A 15,334-nucleotide genomic window follows, 5' to 3' on the forward strand; every position below is an offset into this window, starting at 1 on the left:
CCAAATCCAATGGCTCCTACTCCATTCTGATCCTCCTTGACCTCTCTGCTGCCTTTGACACTGTCGACCATCCCCTCCTCCTCCATACCTTATCTCACCTCGGCTTCACGGACTCTGTCCTCTCCCGGTTCTCCTCTTACCTCTCTGGCCGATCATTCTCGGTCTCCTACGCTGGAGCCTCCTCTCCCTCCCATCCTTTAACTGTTGGAGTTCCTCAAGGGTCAGTTCTTGGCCCTCTTCTGTCTCCATTTACACTCACTCCCTCGGTGAACTCATCCGCTCTCACGGCTTTGACTACCATCTCTACGCAGATGACACGCAGATCTACATCTCCGCCCCTGTCCTCTCCCCCTCCCTTCAGGCTCGCATCTCCTCCTGCCTCCGGGACGTCTCCACCTGGATGTCGGCCCGCCACCTAAAACTCAACATGAGCAAGACTGAGCTCCTCATCTTCCCTCCCAAACCCGGTCCGCTCCCGGACTTCTCTATCACCGTGGATGGCACGACCATCCTTCCCGTCCCGCAGGCCCGCAATCTCGGTGTCATCCTTGACTCGTCCCTCTCGTTCACCCCACACATCCTATCCGTTACCGAGACCTGCCGGTTTCACCTCTACAATATCGCCAAGATCCGCCCTTTCCTCTCCACCCAAACGGCTACCTTACTATTACGGGCTCTCGTTATATCCCGGCTAGACTACTGTGTCAGCCTTCTCTCTGACCTCCCTTCCTCCTCTCTCGCCCCGCTCCGGTCTATTCTTCACTCCGCTGCCCGGCTCATCTTCCCGCAGAAACGATCTGGGCATGTCACTCCCCTTCTTAAACAACTCCAGTGGTTGCCTATCGACCTCCGCTCCAAACAAAAACTCCTCACTCTAGGCTTCAAGGCTCTCCATCACCTTGCCCCTTCCTACCTCTCCTCCCTTCTCTCTTTCTACCGCCCACACCGCACGCTCCGCTCCTCCGCCGCCCACCTCCTCACCGTCCCTCGGTCTCGCCTATCCCGCCGTCGACCCCTGGGTCACGTCCTCCCACGGTCCCGGAACGCCCTCCCTCCTCACCTCCGCCAAACTGATTCTCTTTCCCTCTTCAAAACCTTACTTAAAAATCACCTCCTCCAAGAGGCGTTCCCAGACTGAGCTCCTCTTCCCCCTCTACTCCCTCTGCCATCCCCCCTTTACCTCTCCGCAGCTAAAGCCTCATTTTCCCCTTTTCCCTCTGCTCCTCCACCTCTCCCTTCCCATCTCCACAGCACTGTACTCGTCCGCTCAACTGTATATATTTTCGTTACCCTATTTATTTTGTTAATGAATTGTACATCGCCTCGATTCTATTTAGTTGCCATTGTTTTTACGAGATGTTCTTCCTCTTGACGCTGTTTAGTGCCATCGTTCTCGTCTGTCCGTCTCCCCCGATTAGACCGTAAGCCCGTCAAACGGCAGGGACTGTCTCTATCTGTTGCCGACTTGTTCATCCCAAGCGCTTAGTACAGTGCTCTGCACATAGTAAGCGCTCAATAAATACTATTGAATGAATGAATGAATCTTCTTTCTTCATGGTCTTTCCCATCACTGTAGATAACACCACTGCTCTCTAAATACTTGATACACATCCATAATTTATTTTAATGTCTGCCTTCTCCTGTAGACTATAAGCTCCTTGTGAGCAGGGAGTGTGTCTACCAACTCTGATGCACTGTACTTTCCCAAGCACTTAGTCTTGAGGTCTGCACACAGTAAATGCCACTGATCGATTGATTGACTAGCTAGTTTTCAGCCAAGACGGTTCCCATTTAAACACAAGCCTACCAATTCTGAGAGTAAATCGTAATAATTGAGTGCTTACTATGTGCAGAACACTGTACTACACACTAGGGAAAGTACAATAGAATGATAAACAGACACATTCCCTGCCCACTCTGAGCTTACTTGGTCCAGTTACTCTCTACCAACCCCCCAGGAGTGGTGTGTCCTCTAAGATGAAACTGGATGTGCTTTTTCAGCTTACCCTTTTGGATCAGTATTCACCCGGTCGCAGAAGCGCTGGATACACTCCCAGTTCTCCTCTGGCATACTTGGATCGGTGGCTCGGTCTTCCAAGGAAAAGAGTAGGGAGAATAAAGACATCAAAACCAGAGTCACTTCCCCTTCAGGACATCATCACCATCAATGGTATTTATTGAGTGCCTATTCTGCACAGAGCAGTACTAAGCGCTTGGGAGAACAAAGAGCAACAGAGTTGGCAGACACGCTCCCTGCTCATGATAAATTTACAGTCTAGAAGACCGTTGTGTAGCAGCCAGATTGGCAAATTAGTTCTGGCGCTCCTACATCCGACCCTTAGAACCGGAAGCTGGAGGACACAAGGGAAACAAGGGGCACAAGGGAGCAGATGGCACCCACGGGCCAGTGGTTTTCCTGTTTAGGATTTTTTCAAGTTTTTTTTCCCCCAAGAATCTGTTTAGATTTTCTACTAAAATGTTACTGCTTTCAGATCCACTGGGGAAAAGGGAAGCCACTGCTCTCTTCCCATGCACCCCAACTATTGATTCTTCCACTCCCTCCCCACCCCACCCCATTTTCTGGGTCCTCACCTATCTCACCATGCAACCAAAAGACACAAAAAAACAAACGGAAATCTACATTATAAACCAGGCCCCTAGGCTAGCTGCTTATCGCTCCCAGGGAGATCAAGACAACAAAAGGTTTTCTGCATGAAACAATGTACAAGGAAGGCAAAATCCTTGAAGAGCTGATTGTTCCACTCAAACTCCAGTCCCACCCAAATCTCCTTCTGGCCCAAACCTACTTAGACAGAGGGTGCTGCCGGCAGCCTTGTCCCTAAAGAGCCATCAAAAGAAGCAGTGTGGTCTAGTAGATAGAGCCCGGGCCTGGGAGTCAGGACCTGGGTTCTAATCCCAGCTCAGCTACTTGTCTGGTTGAGAACCTGAGCAAATCACTTAACTTCTCTGTTCCTCAGTTACCTCATCTGTGAAACAGAGATTAAGACTGTGAGTCCCATTTGGAACAGGGACTATCTCCCAACCGAATTGCTTGCATCCACCCCAGCGCTTAGTACAGTGCCTGACACACAGTAAGTGCTTAATAAATACCCCCCCCAAAAGTGCTTAACAAATATAAAAAAAAGGGTCCAACAAAAGCCACACTGGGGTTGGGGGTGGGGGTGCTTAATCCTAAATCCATTGCCAAAGACTACTGTTTCTCGAATGTTCCCAGGATAATGACAAGATATTCTCATTTTTGGAGGGGACGGGGGCACTGAGGCAGTTCAGTGATTCAAAAACTGGCCCAACAACATGAAGCAAGCCTGCAAGACTGAGTCAACCCTGGCTCCCTGAGTCACAGCAGCGGACTCAAACCAAGGACTATATGGAACTTCTATTTTCCTTCCTCAGTGATAAACCACTAAAATAGCACTAAGGTGCCAAATGAAATAAATTCTTCCCAGAGGTTGGCACGGTAGAAAGCGGCCAAAGGAGGAGACCTGAGCCGGACAGCCAGGCTAGTCTCTCACAGCATAAGTGCAAACAGCAAGACAAAGTCTCTGAGGAAGTGTCGGGTGCTTCCGTTTTCATAAAAGGGAAAGAGAAATACAGAACTACACAGGAGGCTGGGCCACAGTCACGGGTCTTTAAGCAAGCAAAGGACATAATAATAATCGTTGTGGTATGTGTTAAGCACTTACTATGTGCCAGGCATTGTACTAAGCACTGGGATAGGTACAAGATAATCGGATCGGAGACAGTCCCGGTCCCACATGGGGCCCAGGGGAACAAAAAAATAAATGAAGGGCAAGTTTTTGTATGTGGGCTGGGGAATGAAAAGTTTATCTGTTTGTTTTGTTTGGTGGGGGGGGGAGGGGGGAGAGAGATTAAAAAGAAAACCACCATGTTCAAGAAGGTGTCCATGACACAACATAAGACTTCAGCATTTAAGGTTCATCACCGCCCTCACAATCAATTTCCTGTCTCATTAAACTTTGTTTTTGAAATTTGGGTGGCAGGGACTTTATTATGCCTCTTTAACTACACAGTTTTTTGTTTTTGGTTCCTCTTCCTTTCTTCCTTCCACCCCTCTAGTGTCTCACTGTCTTATCTCAGACTATTAAGTTTCTCATGAGCAGAAATGTCTATTTTTGCTCTGCAATTAGACTGTGACTCCATTGTCAGGCAGGGATTGTCTCTGTTGCCGAATTGTACATTCCAAGCGCTTAGTACAGTACTTTGCACATAGTAAGTGCTCAATAAATACAGTTGAATGAAAATGATCAGTCAACCTCCAGTATGGTCCATCCATGAAAACTGGTGCTCCCCTCTTGCCATGAGAGCAATTAGGTCCAATCAAAATGATCAATGGCATTTATTGAGTTCTTACTGTGTACATAGTACTGTACTAGCTACTTAGCTAAGCAGATGGGAAAGTCCCAATCGCCATGTGAACTACTATTTCTGGAAGTTGTTATGTAAACTGGTACTTTTTTGGGGGGGGGATTTGTCAAGTGCTTACTATATGCCAGGCACAGCACTAAGCGCTGGGATAGATACAAGCTAATTAAGTTGGGGTTTATATGGGGCTGACAGTCTTATTCCTCATTTTACAGATGAGGTAACTGAGGCATAGAAATCAGCTGTGTGACTTTGGGCAAGTCACTTAACTTCTCTGTGCCTCAGTTATCTCATCTGTAAAATGGGGATTAACTATGAGCCTCATGTGGGACAACCTGATTACCCCGTATCTACCCCAGCGTTTAGAACAGTGCTCCGCACATAGTAAGCGCTTAACAAATGCCAACATTATTATTATTAAAGTGACTTGCCTAAAGTCACACTGCAGATAATGGCGGAGCAGGAATTAGAACCCAGGTGCTTCTGACTCCCAGGCCTGTGCTCTATCCATAACGCCATGCTGTTTCCAGAGGTCAACTGTTTCCCACTGTTCCCAAATAGATCTGCCTTTGTCCAGTGTGGGTCACTGAGACTGATCAATAATCATATTTATTGGATCCTTACGGTGTGCAGAGCAGGGTACTACGCGCTTGGAGGACGGACATCTAAAACTTCAGTGAAGTAGTTTGATTCAAAAAGAAGTCAATAATAAGCCACCAACCAGAAGGGAGCAGAGATAGGAGGAGCAAAATAGGGCACCCTTGGCTGTGGGGGAAAACCAGTTCATTCCATGGAAACCAAAATCATGGTGCAGTGGATAGAGCACAGGCCTGGGAGTCAGAGGGTCATGGGTTCAAATCCCAGCTCCACTTGTCTCCTCTGTGCTTTTGGGCAAGTCACTTCACTTCTCTGTGCCTCAGTTACCCCCTCTTAAAATGGAGATTGAGACTTTGAACCCCATGTGGGACAGGGACTGTGTCCAACCAGATTTGCTTGTATTCACCCCAGTGCTTAGTACTCTCCCAAGTGCATAGTAGAGTGCTCGGCACAAAGTAAGCGCTCAGTAAATTCGATTGAATGAATGTAGTGCCCAGCATATAATATGCATTTAACAAATACCAAAATGATCATTAGGATTATTATTATCAATAAAATGCTCCCATATCGGAGTGAAAATGGAGACTAGAGCCTCCAGTACACGGCAGGACCAGCACCCTTTGTCTGGGATCAGACTTTTGTCAACCAAACACGAGGTGTCAGGTCCCCACATATCCCTGGCTTTACAGGCCACAGAAAACACAGCCCAGGCTGAGCTCCCCTCCCCATCGCCCCAACTCCCTCCTTCTGTTCTACCTCCCTCCCCTCCCCACAACACTTGTGTATATATAAACCTGCTTACTATTCTGTTTATTTTATTAATGACATGCATAGATCTGTAAGTCTATTTATATTGTTGTCTGTCTCCCCCCTTCTAGACTGTGAGCCCCCGCTGTTGGGTAGGATGTCTCTATTTGTTGTCAAATTGTGCTTTCGAAGCACTTGGTACAGTGTTCTGCACACAGCCAGCGCTCAATAAATACGATTGAATGAATGAACTTATATGGGGCTGAGTCAAGCACCATCTACTCTACAGCAGTTCTTTCTCTTTTTGGTCCCGTGACCCCCCTGAAAGCAGCTATGACCTCACATCCTCCTTCCCTCCTCCCCCAGCACACAAAAAGCTTCAGTTTGTGCAGTCGTACTAGAGGTTGGTGGTTTAGTTTTGCTAGTCACCACCATCAACTGTTCAGAGCTTAATGGTATTTATTGAGTGCTTACTGTGTGCAGAACACTGTACCAAATGTTTGGCCAGACTTCCACAACCCAACTGAGGGACCCAACTGTGTCCTCAGAAACTCTGCTCTAGGGCAACAGCAGCAGTCTGGAAGGAAGTCTTAGGTTGTGAACCCCATCAGGGTCAAGGATCCCATCTAATTCTCACCCGGGTATTCTTTCCCAGTGCCGAGTATAGCTCTTTGCACACAGTAAGTGCTTACCACTAGAAGAAATTTACAAGGGCTCTTGTGGTGGTCAATCAATGGCATTTATCAAGGGTTTACTTTGTGCAGAACATGGAACTAAATGATAGAATGGTAGGCACCGATTGCTCCTCTCAGATGTCCCAGAAAAATCAATCAATTGCATTTATTGACCACTTACTGTGTGCAGAGTACTGGACTAAGCACTTGAGGGCCTGGGTGGAGTCAAAGAAAGGAGGGAACCGGGTAACTTTGTGAAAGCAAAGACGACCATCAGCCTTCAGGACAGGAAAAATGTGGGGCAGGGGAAAGGAAAAAAACTGGGGGAACCTCAGATCCAGAGAAACTAAAGACGGACAAATAATTGAACGGGATGTATGAGCTAATGTCTACAATTCTGAAATGAAATGAACCCCAGATCCAGAAAAACAACTTAGCATGATTTAAGAGCTAATGTCTACAGTTCTGAAATAAAACTGATGAGAAAGGTATTGCAGATGTGTCTTGTTTTTCCTGCCAATCACTGAGTAGGATTTATTGAGCCTCTATAATACGCAGAGTGGTGTATTAACTAAATATTTGGGAAACCACAAGAATTAGAAGTCACAATCCCTGCCCTTGAGGAAGCTTATAATCTAGAGGGGAAGACAGACACTTGGGGAAATTCTAGATGGGGGAAGCAGTGGAATAAACATATTCAAAAGGGCTAAAAGGCTGAGAAGCAGCATGGCATAGTGGAAAGAGCACAGGCTTAGGAGTCAGATGACTTGAGTTCTAACTCCGATTCTGCCACTTGTCTGCTGTGTGACCTTGGGCAAGTTACTTCACTTCTCTGTGACTCAGTTACCTCATCTGTAAAATGGGGATGAAAACCGTGAGCCCTACGTGGGACAAGCTGATTACCTTGTATCTATCCCAGAGTTTAGAACAGTGCTTGGCACACAGTAAGTTCTTAACAAATACCATAATTATTATTATTATTATTAAGAGGGTGTGGTAACTTTGGTGCTTAGTGATGCGGAGGGGAGGAACTGACAGTTGAGGGGGGGCATATCAAGTGGGGAAATCAGAGATTACTGGGGTAAGGCCTCCCGGGAGGAACTGTGATCTCAGATGGGCTTTGAAGATGGTGAGAGAGATGGACTGTCAGTTACACGAAGTCTGGGGGAGTTCCAGGCAGCGGGGAGAACTTGAGCAAGAGGTGGGCGATGGGAGAGCGGTGAACAAGGCCCAGTATCGCGGCCAAGGTTGGGTGACACATCATGAAACCAACTCCTCCCTGCGGAAAGGATTAAGGCCCCCACCGCTAGATCGATTCTTCCTACTCAAAGCTCAGTGGTGTCTGACATTTCCCCCTCACCCTACACGGGGCCGAAGCCAAGTCTGGTGCTAAGAGAGACCTAGTGAGAAGGGTATTTAGAAGAGTGCTCTGTACATAGTAAGCGTTCAATAAATACCACTGAGGAGGAGGAGGAGGAGGAGGAGGAGGAGGAGGAGGAGGAGGAGGACAGGGTGGTGCCCCAGAGTGGAACTGAGTCAGGGGAGTTGCAATGGGAGACAGTAAGAGAAAAAGTGACCAGGAAAACAGAATGTTGCCAGCTGAGGCAGGCTGAAAAACACCTGGTTTTTGCCCACCTCCTCACTATCGGGAGGCTATGTCCTGAAGGCCCATAACGAAGTGCAGGGTATTATAGAAGAGATTAAGCACCCCTGAAGTTTTCTTGTTACAGCGAGAAGCTGCAGGAAATGTGGGGCGAAGCCATTTGGGAGCATTTTAACCTCAAATGAACATGTAAATCCGCTACAAAACGCTGTATAAGGCTCCTGGCCGGTCTCGTTTTTCAAGGAATAATTTGGACCTTTCCTTCTTGCCTTTCCAGGTTGGTGTGGGTTCCCTAGCAGGCAGGTTTCCCCTTCTCCAATTCCAGGCCCGGCTGGCCCGAGCCTGAACTGCAGGGAAGAATCCGGGCGGGGGGGGGAGGGAGGGAGAGAGGCGCTGCTCTGTCCCGTATTCGTCCTAGAACAGGTGCTTAGGAGCTGGAGGCGGGGAAAGGTGGTGGGAAGGGAAAGAGAAGGGAAGGGGAGGGTTAGGGAAGGGGAAGAGGAAGGGAAGGGGAGGGAAAAGAAGCGGAGGGGAAGCAAGATTAAGGAAGGGGAAGGGAATGAAGGGAAGGCAAGGCGAAGAGGAGGGAAGACGTTTAGGAAAAGCAAGGGAAGGGGAGGGGAAAGGGAGGGGAGAGGAGGCAAGGTCAGATAAGGGAAAGGAGAAAGAAGGGAAGGGGAGGTTTGGGGAAAGCAAGGGAAGGCAAGGTTAGAGAAGGGGAAGGGAAAGGAAAAAGAAGGGAAGGGGAGGTTTAGGGAAAGCGAGGGAAGGAGAAGGGAATGGGAGGCGAGGTTAGGGAAGGGGAAATGAAGGGAAGGGGAGGTTCAGGGAAAGCAAGGGAAGGGAAGACGAGGGGAGGAGAAGGGGAGGGGAGGCAAGGTTAGGGAAGAGAAAAAGAAGGGGAGGCAAGAGAAGGGAAGGCAAGGCTAGGAAAGGGGAGAAGAGAAGGCGTCCCCTGTCCCTCCCCACCCCGAAGCTTCTGCTGCGGGTGGGCGCTTCCTCCCCGGCTCCAACCGCCGCCCGGCGAGGCCAAGGGGCCCCGGCGGCCGGTCCTGTCCTGGCCTGTCCTGTCCGGCCCTGAGCCGCGGGGCCCAGCAAGGGGGTCCCGGGGGTCCCGGGGTCTGCGGCTGCCCCTCGCCCTCTTCCCGGGGCCCGGCGCCTCCCCGCGTCGCTACTCACTGAGCCACACTTCCAGCAGCGGCTCTTGTCCGGGGCCGTCCGGACCCCCGTCCTCCGCCATCCCGCCCAGCCGTGCGGGCCGGGCAGGGCAGGGAAGGGAAGGGTGCTGTGCGGTGCGGTGCGGTTGGCGCGGCGCTCCCCGGGGCGGGCGGCGCTGCGGCCCTTTAAGGAGGCGGTGACGCAGCAGCCCCGGGGCGGCGCGTGACGCTCCCGGCCCCCTCTGACCCCTGGACCCTGGGACCCCTGGACCTTGTCACCCCCGGACCCCTGGGACCCCTGGATCCTGGGACTCCCGCACCCTCTGACCCCTGGACCCGGATCCTGTGACCCTCTGCACCCTGGGACCCCTGCACCCTGGGACCCCTGGACCCTGACCCTGGGACCCCCCACACCCTGGGACCCCTGGGTCCTGTGGCTCCCGCACCCTCTGACCCCTGGACCCGGATCCTGTGACCCCCGCACCCTGGGACCCCTGGACCCCCCCCGGCCCCGTCACGTGACTCGGCCGGCCGCGCCCCCTGGGGACCCAGCCTTTGGACAACTCACTGCACCGGGCCAAACTCACTCTCTTCCCCTCTTCAAAGCCCTAAGGAGAGCTCACCTCCTCCAGGAAGCCTTCCCAGACTCAGCCCTCCTTTTCCCTCTCCTCCCCTTCCCATTGCTCCTCTCCCTCTGCTCTACCCCCTTCCCCTCCCCACCGCACTTGTGTATATTTGTAGATATTGTTTATTACTCTATTTTATTAACGATGTGTATATATTCATTCAGTCGTATTTACTGAGCACTTACTATGTGCAGAGCACTGGACTAAGCGCTTGGAATGTAAAATTCAGCAATAGAGAGACAATCCCTGCCCAACAACGGGCTCACCGTCTAAACGGGGGAGACAGACAGCAAAGCAAACCAGAAGAAAATGATTCTGTTCATCTTGACGATATTGACGCCCGACTACTTTTGTTGTCTGTCTCCCCCGTTTAGACGGTGAGCCCGTTGTCGGGCAGGGATTGTCTCTCTCTGTTGCCCAGTTGTACCTTCCAAGCGCTTAGTTCAGCGCTCCGCACATAGTAAGCGCTCCATTAACACGATTGAATGAATGGGCCTCAGTTTCCTGCCCTGAAAAAGGGGCGTTCTCAAACCCCTGCTCTCCCACCTTTTGGGGCTGGGGACCCCCCGTGTGCGGCTGGGACTCTGTCCAACCCCATCATCTCCTCCCTAGCTTCCCCAGCGCTTAGAACAGTGCTTGACCCTCCCTACGTGCATAAAGGCTGGGAAGCAGCCTGGCCTAGTGCCCAGATCTAGGGGTCACAGGGACCTGGGTTCTCATCCCCGCCCCGCCCCTTGTCCACTGTGTGACCTCGGACAAGACCCTTCACTGGGCCTCTTTCCTCAACTGCAAAATGAGGATTAAGACTGTGAGCCCCATGTGGGACGGGGCTGTGTACAACCTGATTACCTTGTACCTACCTCGGCGCTTGATACGGTCCTGTCACCCAGTAAGCGCTTAATGCCATAAAAAACTACAATTAAAAACAAAACTGTTGTACTCCTAAACGCCTAATACAGTGCTCTGCACTTAGCCCTCATTAAATACCATGTACTGATTGACGGGGACAGGCTGAAGTACCTCCCACCTACCAGTTTCAGTTCCTTCAAGTTCCTTTTTCATCTTCAGGGACCTCAGTGGACATGGGGGCCCCAGGGGACCGGCCGATGATTGAGTCAGAAAGGCAGTGAGGGGTGGGGAGGGTAAGGGGCAAGGCCCTAAGGATAGAGAGCCCACCTCCTCCGGGAAGCCTTCCCAGACTGAGCCCTCCCCTTTCCCTCTGCCCCTTCTCCCCTCCCTCTGTTCTTCCCCCTCCCCACAGCACTTGTGCATATTTGTATATATCATTTATTGCTCTATTTGTTTATTAATGCCGTGTATATAGCTACGACTCTACTTGATGGTATTGATGCCTGACTACTTGTTTTGTTGTCTGTCTCCCCCTTTTGGACTGTGAGCCCGTTGTTGGGTAGGAACTGTCTCTCACTGTCGCCGAATTGTGTATTTCAAGTGCTTAGTACACTGCTCTGCACACAGTAAGCGCTCAATAAATACGACTGAATAAATGAATGAGGGGCCCGGTGGCTACTGCAAAATGCACAGCCCCTGGACCTGCAGGATAACGGAACTGAGTGACTCTGCATTGAAATCTAATTCCACTTTTCCCACAAAAGCCCACAGGGTAATCAATCAATCATATTTATGGAGCACTCACTGTGCGTAGAGCACTGTACTAAGCGCCTGGGAGAGTACACCAAAACAGACACATTCCCTGCCCACAACGAGCTTATGGTCTAGAGGGGGAGACAGTCTGGTACCCCAGCGCTTAGAACAGTGCTCGGCACATAGTAAGCGCTTAACAAATACCAACATTATTATTATAATTAATATATTGTACTCTCCCAAGCGCTTAGTACAGTGCTCTGCACACAGCAGACAATAAATACAATCGAAGGAATGAATGAATGAGACAATAAGAGAAGCAGCATGGCCTAGTGGATAGAGCACGGCCTGGAAATCAGAAGGACCTAGGTTCAAGTTCCGGCTCTGCCACTTGTCTACTGCGTGACCTCAGGCAAATTACTTAACTTCTCTGGTCCTTGGTTACCTCATCTGCAAAATGATGATGATGGTATTTGTTAAGCCCTTACTCTGTGCCAAGCGCTGGAGTAGATACAAGGTAATCAGCTTGTCCCACGGATCGTGCCCCACCTGATTAGCATGTATAGACCCCCAGCGCTTAGTACGGTGCCTGGCACAGAGTAAGCATTTAATACCATTAATATATATATCTATATATGTAAATTACAGGGATGTATGTAAGTACTGTGAGGCTGAGGAGCTGTGAATAGAGGGAGCAAATCAGGGCAACTCAGAAGGAAGTGAGAGAAAAGGAAATGAGTAGTGGTGTGAACAAGCTGCCTCTGGTACGCTTAGAAGCCCAGGATGCTTTTAGTAAGCCGGAAAGGAGAAGACATGGCAAGGGAGGGCACTTATTACAGTGACTTCCCCAGGTTCTGCTGTGTGACCTTGTGCAAATCACTTGGAGAAGCGGCATGGCTCAGTGGAAAGAGCACGGGCTTTGGAGTCAGAGGTCATGGGTTCGAATCCCCGCTCTGCCCCTTGTCAGCTGTGTGACTGTGGGCGAGTCACTTCACTTCTCTGTGCCTCACGTGGCACAACCTGATTCCCCTGTGTCTACCCCAGCGCTTAGAACAGTGCTCTGCACATAGTAAGCGCTTAACAAATACCAACATTATTATTATTCACTTCTCTGGGCCTCAGTTACTCCATCTGTAAAATGGGGATTAAGACTGTGAGCCCCATGTGGGACATGGACTGTGTCCAACTTGATTAGTTTATATCTATCCTAGTGCTTAGTACAGTGCCTGGCACATAGAAAGCACTTAAATACCATTAAAAAATATTCAAATAGAAATGCAGGCTGTTTCCAACTAACCTGTTGTTTCCTTGCCTGGGCAGTTTTACAGCTCATTAACAATAATAAAAATAAAAACTGCCTGGTCTCTACCCCATCAGGACTTCCCATCAGCTTCTGCTCCAGCTGAGGAAGGGGGAGAAAGCACCAGCCTCGGGAAGCCTTCTCAACTTCTCATCTGTTGGGAATGATGATAATAATGTTGGTATTTGTTTAGCGCTTACTATGTGCAGAGCACTGTTCTAAGCGCTGGGGTAGATACAAGTAATCAGGTTGTCCCACGTGGGGCTCACAGTCTTCATCCCCATTTTACAGATGAGGTCACTGAGGCACAGAGAAGTGAAGTGACTTGCCCACAGTCACACAGCTGACAAGTGGCAGAGCTGGTATTCGAACCCATGACCTCTGACTCCCAAGCCCATGCTCTTTCCACTGAGCCAATAATAATGATGATGCCATTCATTAAGCACTTACTATGTGCCAAGCACTGTTCTAAGCGCTGGGATGGATACAAGGTTACCAGGTTGTCCCACTTGGGGCTCACAGTCTTGATCCCTGTTTTACAGATGAGGGAACTGATGCACAGAGAAGTGAAGTGACTTGCCCAAAGTCACCCAGCTGACGAGTGGCGGAGGCGGGATTAGAACCCACGACCTCTAACACCCAAGGCCATGGCTGTCCTGTCTCTGTTGGGCTGAGGATGAGGAACCAGAAACTCTACTCCCCTAATCTCAGGACCATCTTGCTCGTGGCATTGATGGCTGTCACATTGTCTTTTAAGTTATGTTGGGAAGCAGCTTGGCTCAGTGGAAAGAGCACAGGCTTAGAAGTCAGAGGTCATGGGTTCTAATCCCGGCCCTGCCACCTGTCAGCTGTGTGACTTTGGGCAGGTCACTTCACTTCTCGGTGCCTCAGTTACCTCATCTGTAAAATGGGGATTAAAAATGTGTGAGCCCCACATCGGACAACCTGATTCCCCTGTATGTACCCCAGCGCTTAGAACAGTGCTCGACACATAGTAAGCGCTTAACAAATACCAACATTATTATTATTATTGTTTTTGTATTTTTTATCTTTTTTCATTCATTCAATAGTATTTATTGAGCGCTTACTATGTGCAGAACACTGTACTTTGGGCAAGTCACTTCACTTCTCTGTGCGTCAGTTCCCTCATCTGTAAAATAGGGATCAAGACTGTGAGCCCCAAGTGGGACAACCTGGTAACCTTGTGTCTATCCCAGCGCTTAGAACAGTGCTTGGCACATAGGAAGTGCTTAATGAATGGCATCTTCATTATTATTGGCTCAGTGGAAAGAGCATGGGCTTGGGAGTCAGAGGTCATGGATTCGAATACCAGCTCTGCCACTTAGCTGTGTGACTGTGGGCAAGTCACTTCACTTCTCTGTGCCTCAGTTACCTCATCTGTAAAATGGGGATGAAGACTGTGAGCCCCACATGGGACAACCTGATTACTTGTATCTACCCCAGCACTTAAGAACAGTGCTCTGCACATAGTAAGCGCTTAACAAATACCAACATTATTATTATTACTACGTGCTTGGAATGTGCAAAGTTTTTCATGTGTCCCATCCCCAACCCCATATTCCTTGCTTCTTAGACTGGGAGCCTGTGCCCATGTCTATGAATTCTCACTGATGTACTTTTTCCCCAACATCTATAGACGGTGCTCTGAGCACACAGTTGGGGTTTAATACTTCCTTTTCTGCCTGTGTTCACTCATTCAATCGTATTTACCGAGCACCTACTGCGTGTAAAGCACTGTCCTAAGCACTTGGGAGAGTACAATACAACAATGTACAGACACATTCCATGCCCACAATGCCAAGGCTTCCTTTCTGGTTAAAATAGGAAAGATCCAGGCTGAGGGGGATGTATGTGAGGGTAAGGGTGAGGTTTTGCAGCTTGGGGCCATTTTAAACATTGAAAGGAAAATTATTTTTCTCCCAAATCCCTGGAGGTTAGTTCTGATTTCTTTGAAATGGAGAAAGTTATCTGAGGTTCAATCACAGGCTGAGGCACTACATATTTAAAAAGCCTTAGGTTCGTTCAGTTTCTTGCCAGCTCTGTTTTGGAAGGCAGGCTCCCACTCCGAGAAAACCGTGCTCGAGAAACAGAGGCTCGTTTCCCCCAGTGACCTTTTAACGATCATACATACAAAACATAGGGAATTTGGCAATGACCCAAATCTGTAACGACAATCTCTGCTTTCAAGACTCTCCCGGTCCTAAAAAAGACAAGACCTGCTCTCCACGACCAAAACAATGTAGAGAACTGAGGCAGTGATCCAGGTCACTTGAGCGAGAGGTCCGCTTCCACCTAACCTATGGTTTAAATGACAGAGCCATTAGATTGTGACCGAAATAAAATGAGAATGTTTCCATCAGTGGTAATGTTGACTATTTGAGCAGAAGAGCAAAAGCAAAACTCCCAAACACGAGCCTTGGTAAGTCTCTCTGTTTAATGGATTGGAAGAAACATTGCCAGTCAAGCTAGAAAAAATCCTAGAATTTACCAAGAGGCTCGTTACCCTCTTTTCACCGTGGAAAAACGAAGGCCCAGAGAAGCCGAATTTATAGTGAGTGTCTATGGATCAGAACACTGGTCTCCTCCCTCCGCAGTCACGGACC

The 15,334-nt window shown here is 49.3% G+C and overlaps 1 protein-coding gene across 1 annotated transcript in view; it reads right to left on the reverse strand.

Annotated features, from left to right (window-relative positions):
* Positions 1–9,328, reverse strand: part of GGA2 (golgi associated, gamma adaptin ear containing, ARF binding protein 2) — a 32,998-nt gene extending 23,670 nt beyond the window's left edge. Inside the window, exons 1-2 of the mRNA XM_029058695.2 lie at positions 9,205–9,328; positions 2,007–2,091 (exon numbers count right to left, since the gene is read on the reverse strand). Of these exons, the coding sequence (XP_028914528.1) occupies positions 2,007–2,091; positions 9,205–9,265 (146 nt within the window). The 5' untranslated portion in view covers positions 9,266–9,328. The remainder of the gene's footprint in view (positions 1–2,006; positions 2,092–9,204) is intronic.
* Positions 9,329–15,334: the final 6,006 nt, after the last annotated feature.

The sequence above is a fragment of the Ornithorhynchus anatinus genome, chromosome 2 (genome assembly GCF_004115215.2).
Source record: "Ornithorhynchus anatinus isolate Pmale09 chromosome 2, mOrnAna1.pri.v4, whole genome shotgun sequence".
Classification (NCBI taxonomy): Eukaryota; Metazoa; Chordata; class Mammalia; order Monotremata; family Ornithorhynchidae; genus Ornithorhynchus; species Ornithorhynchus anatinus.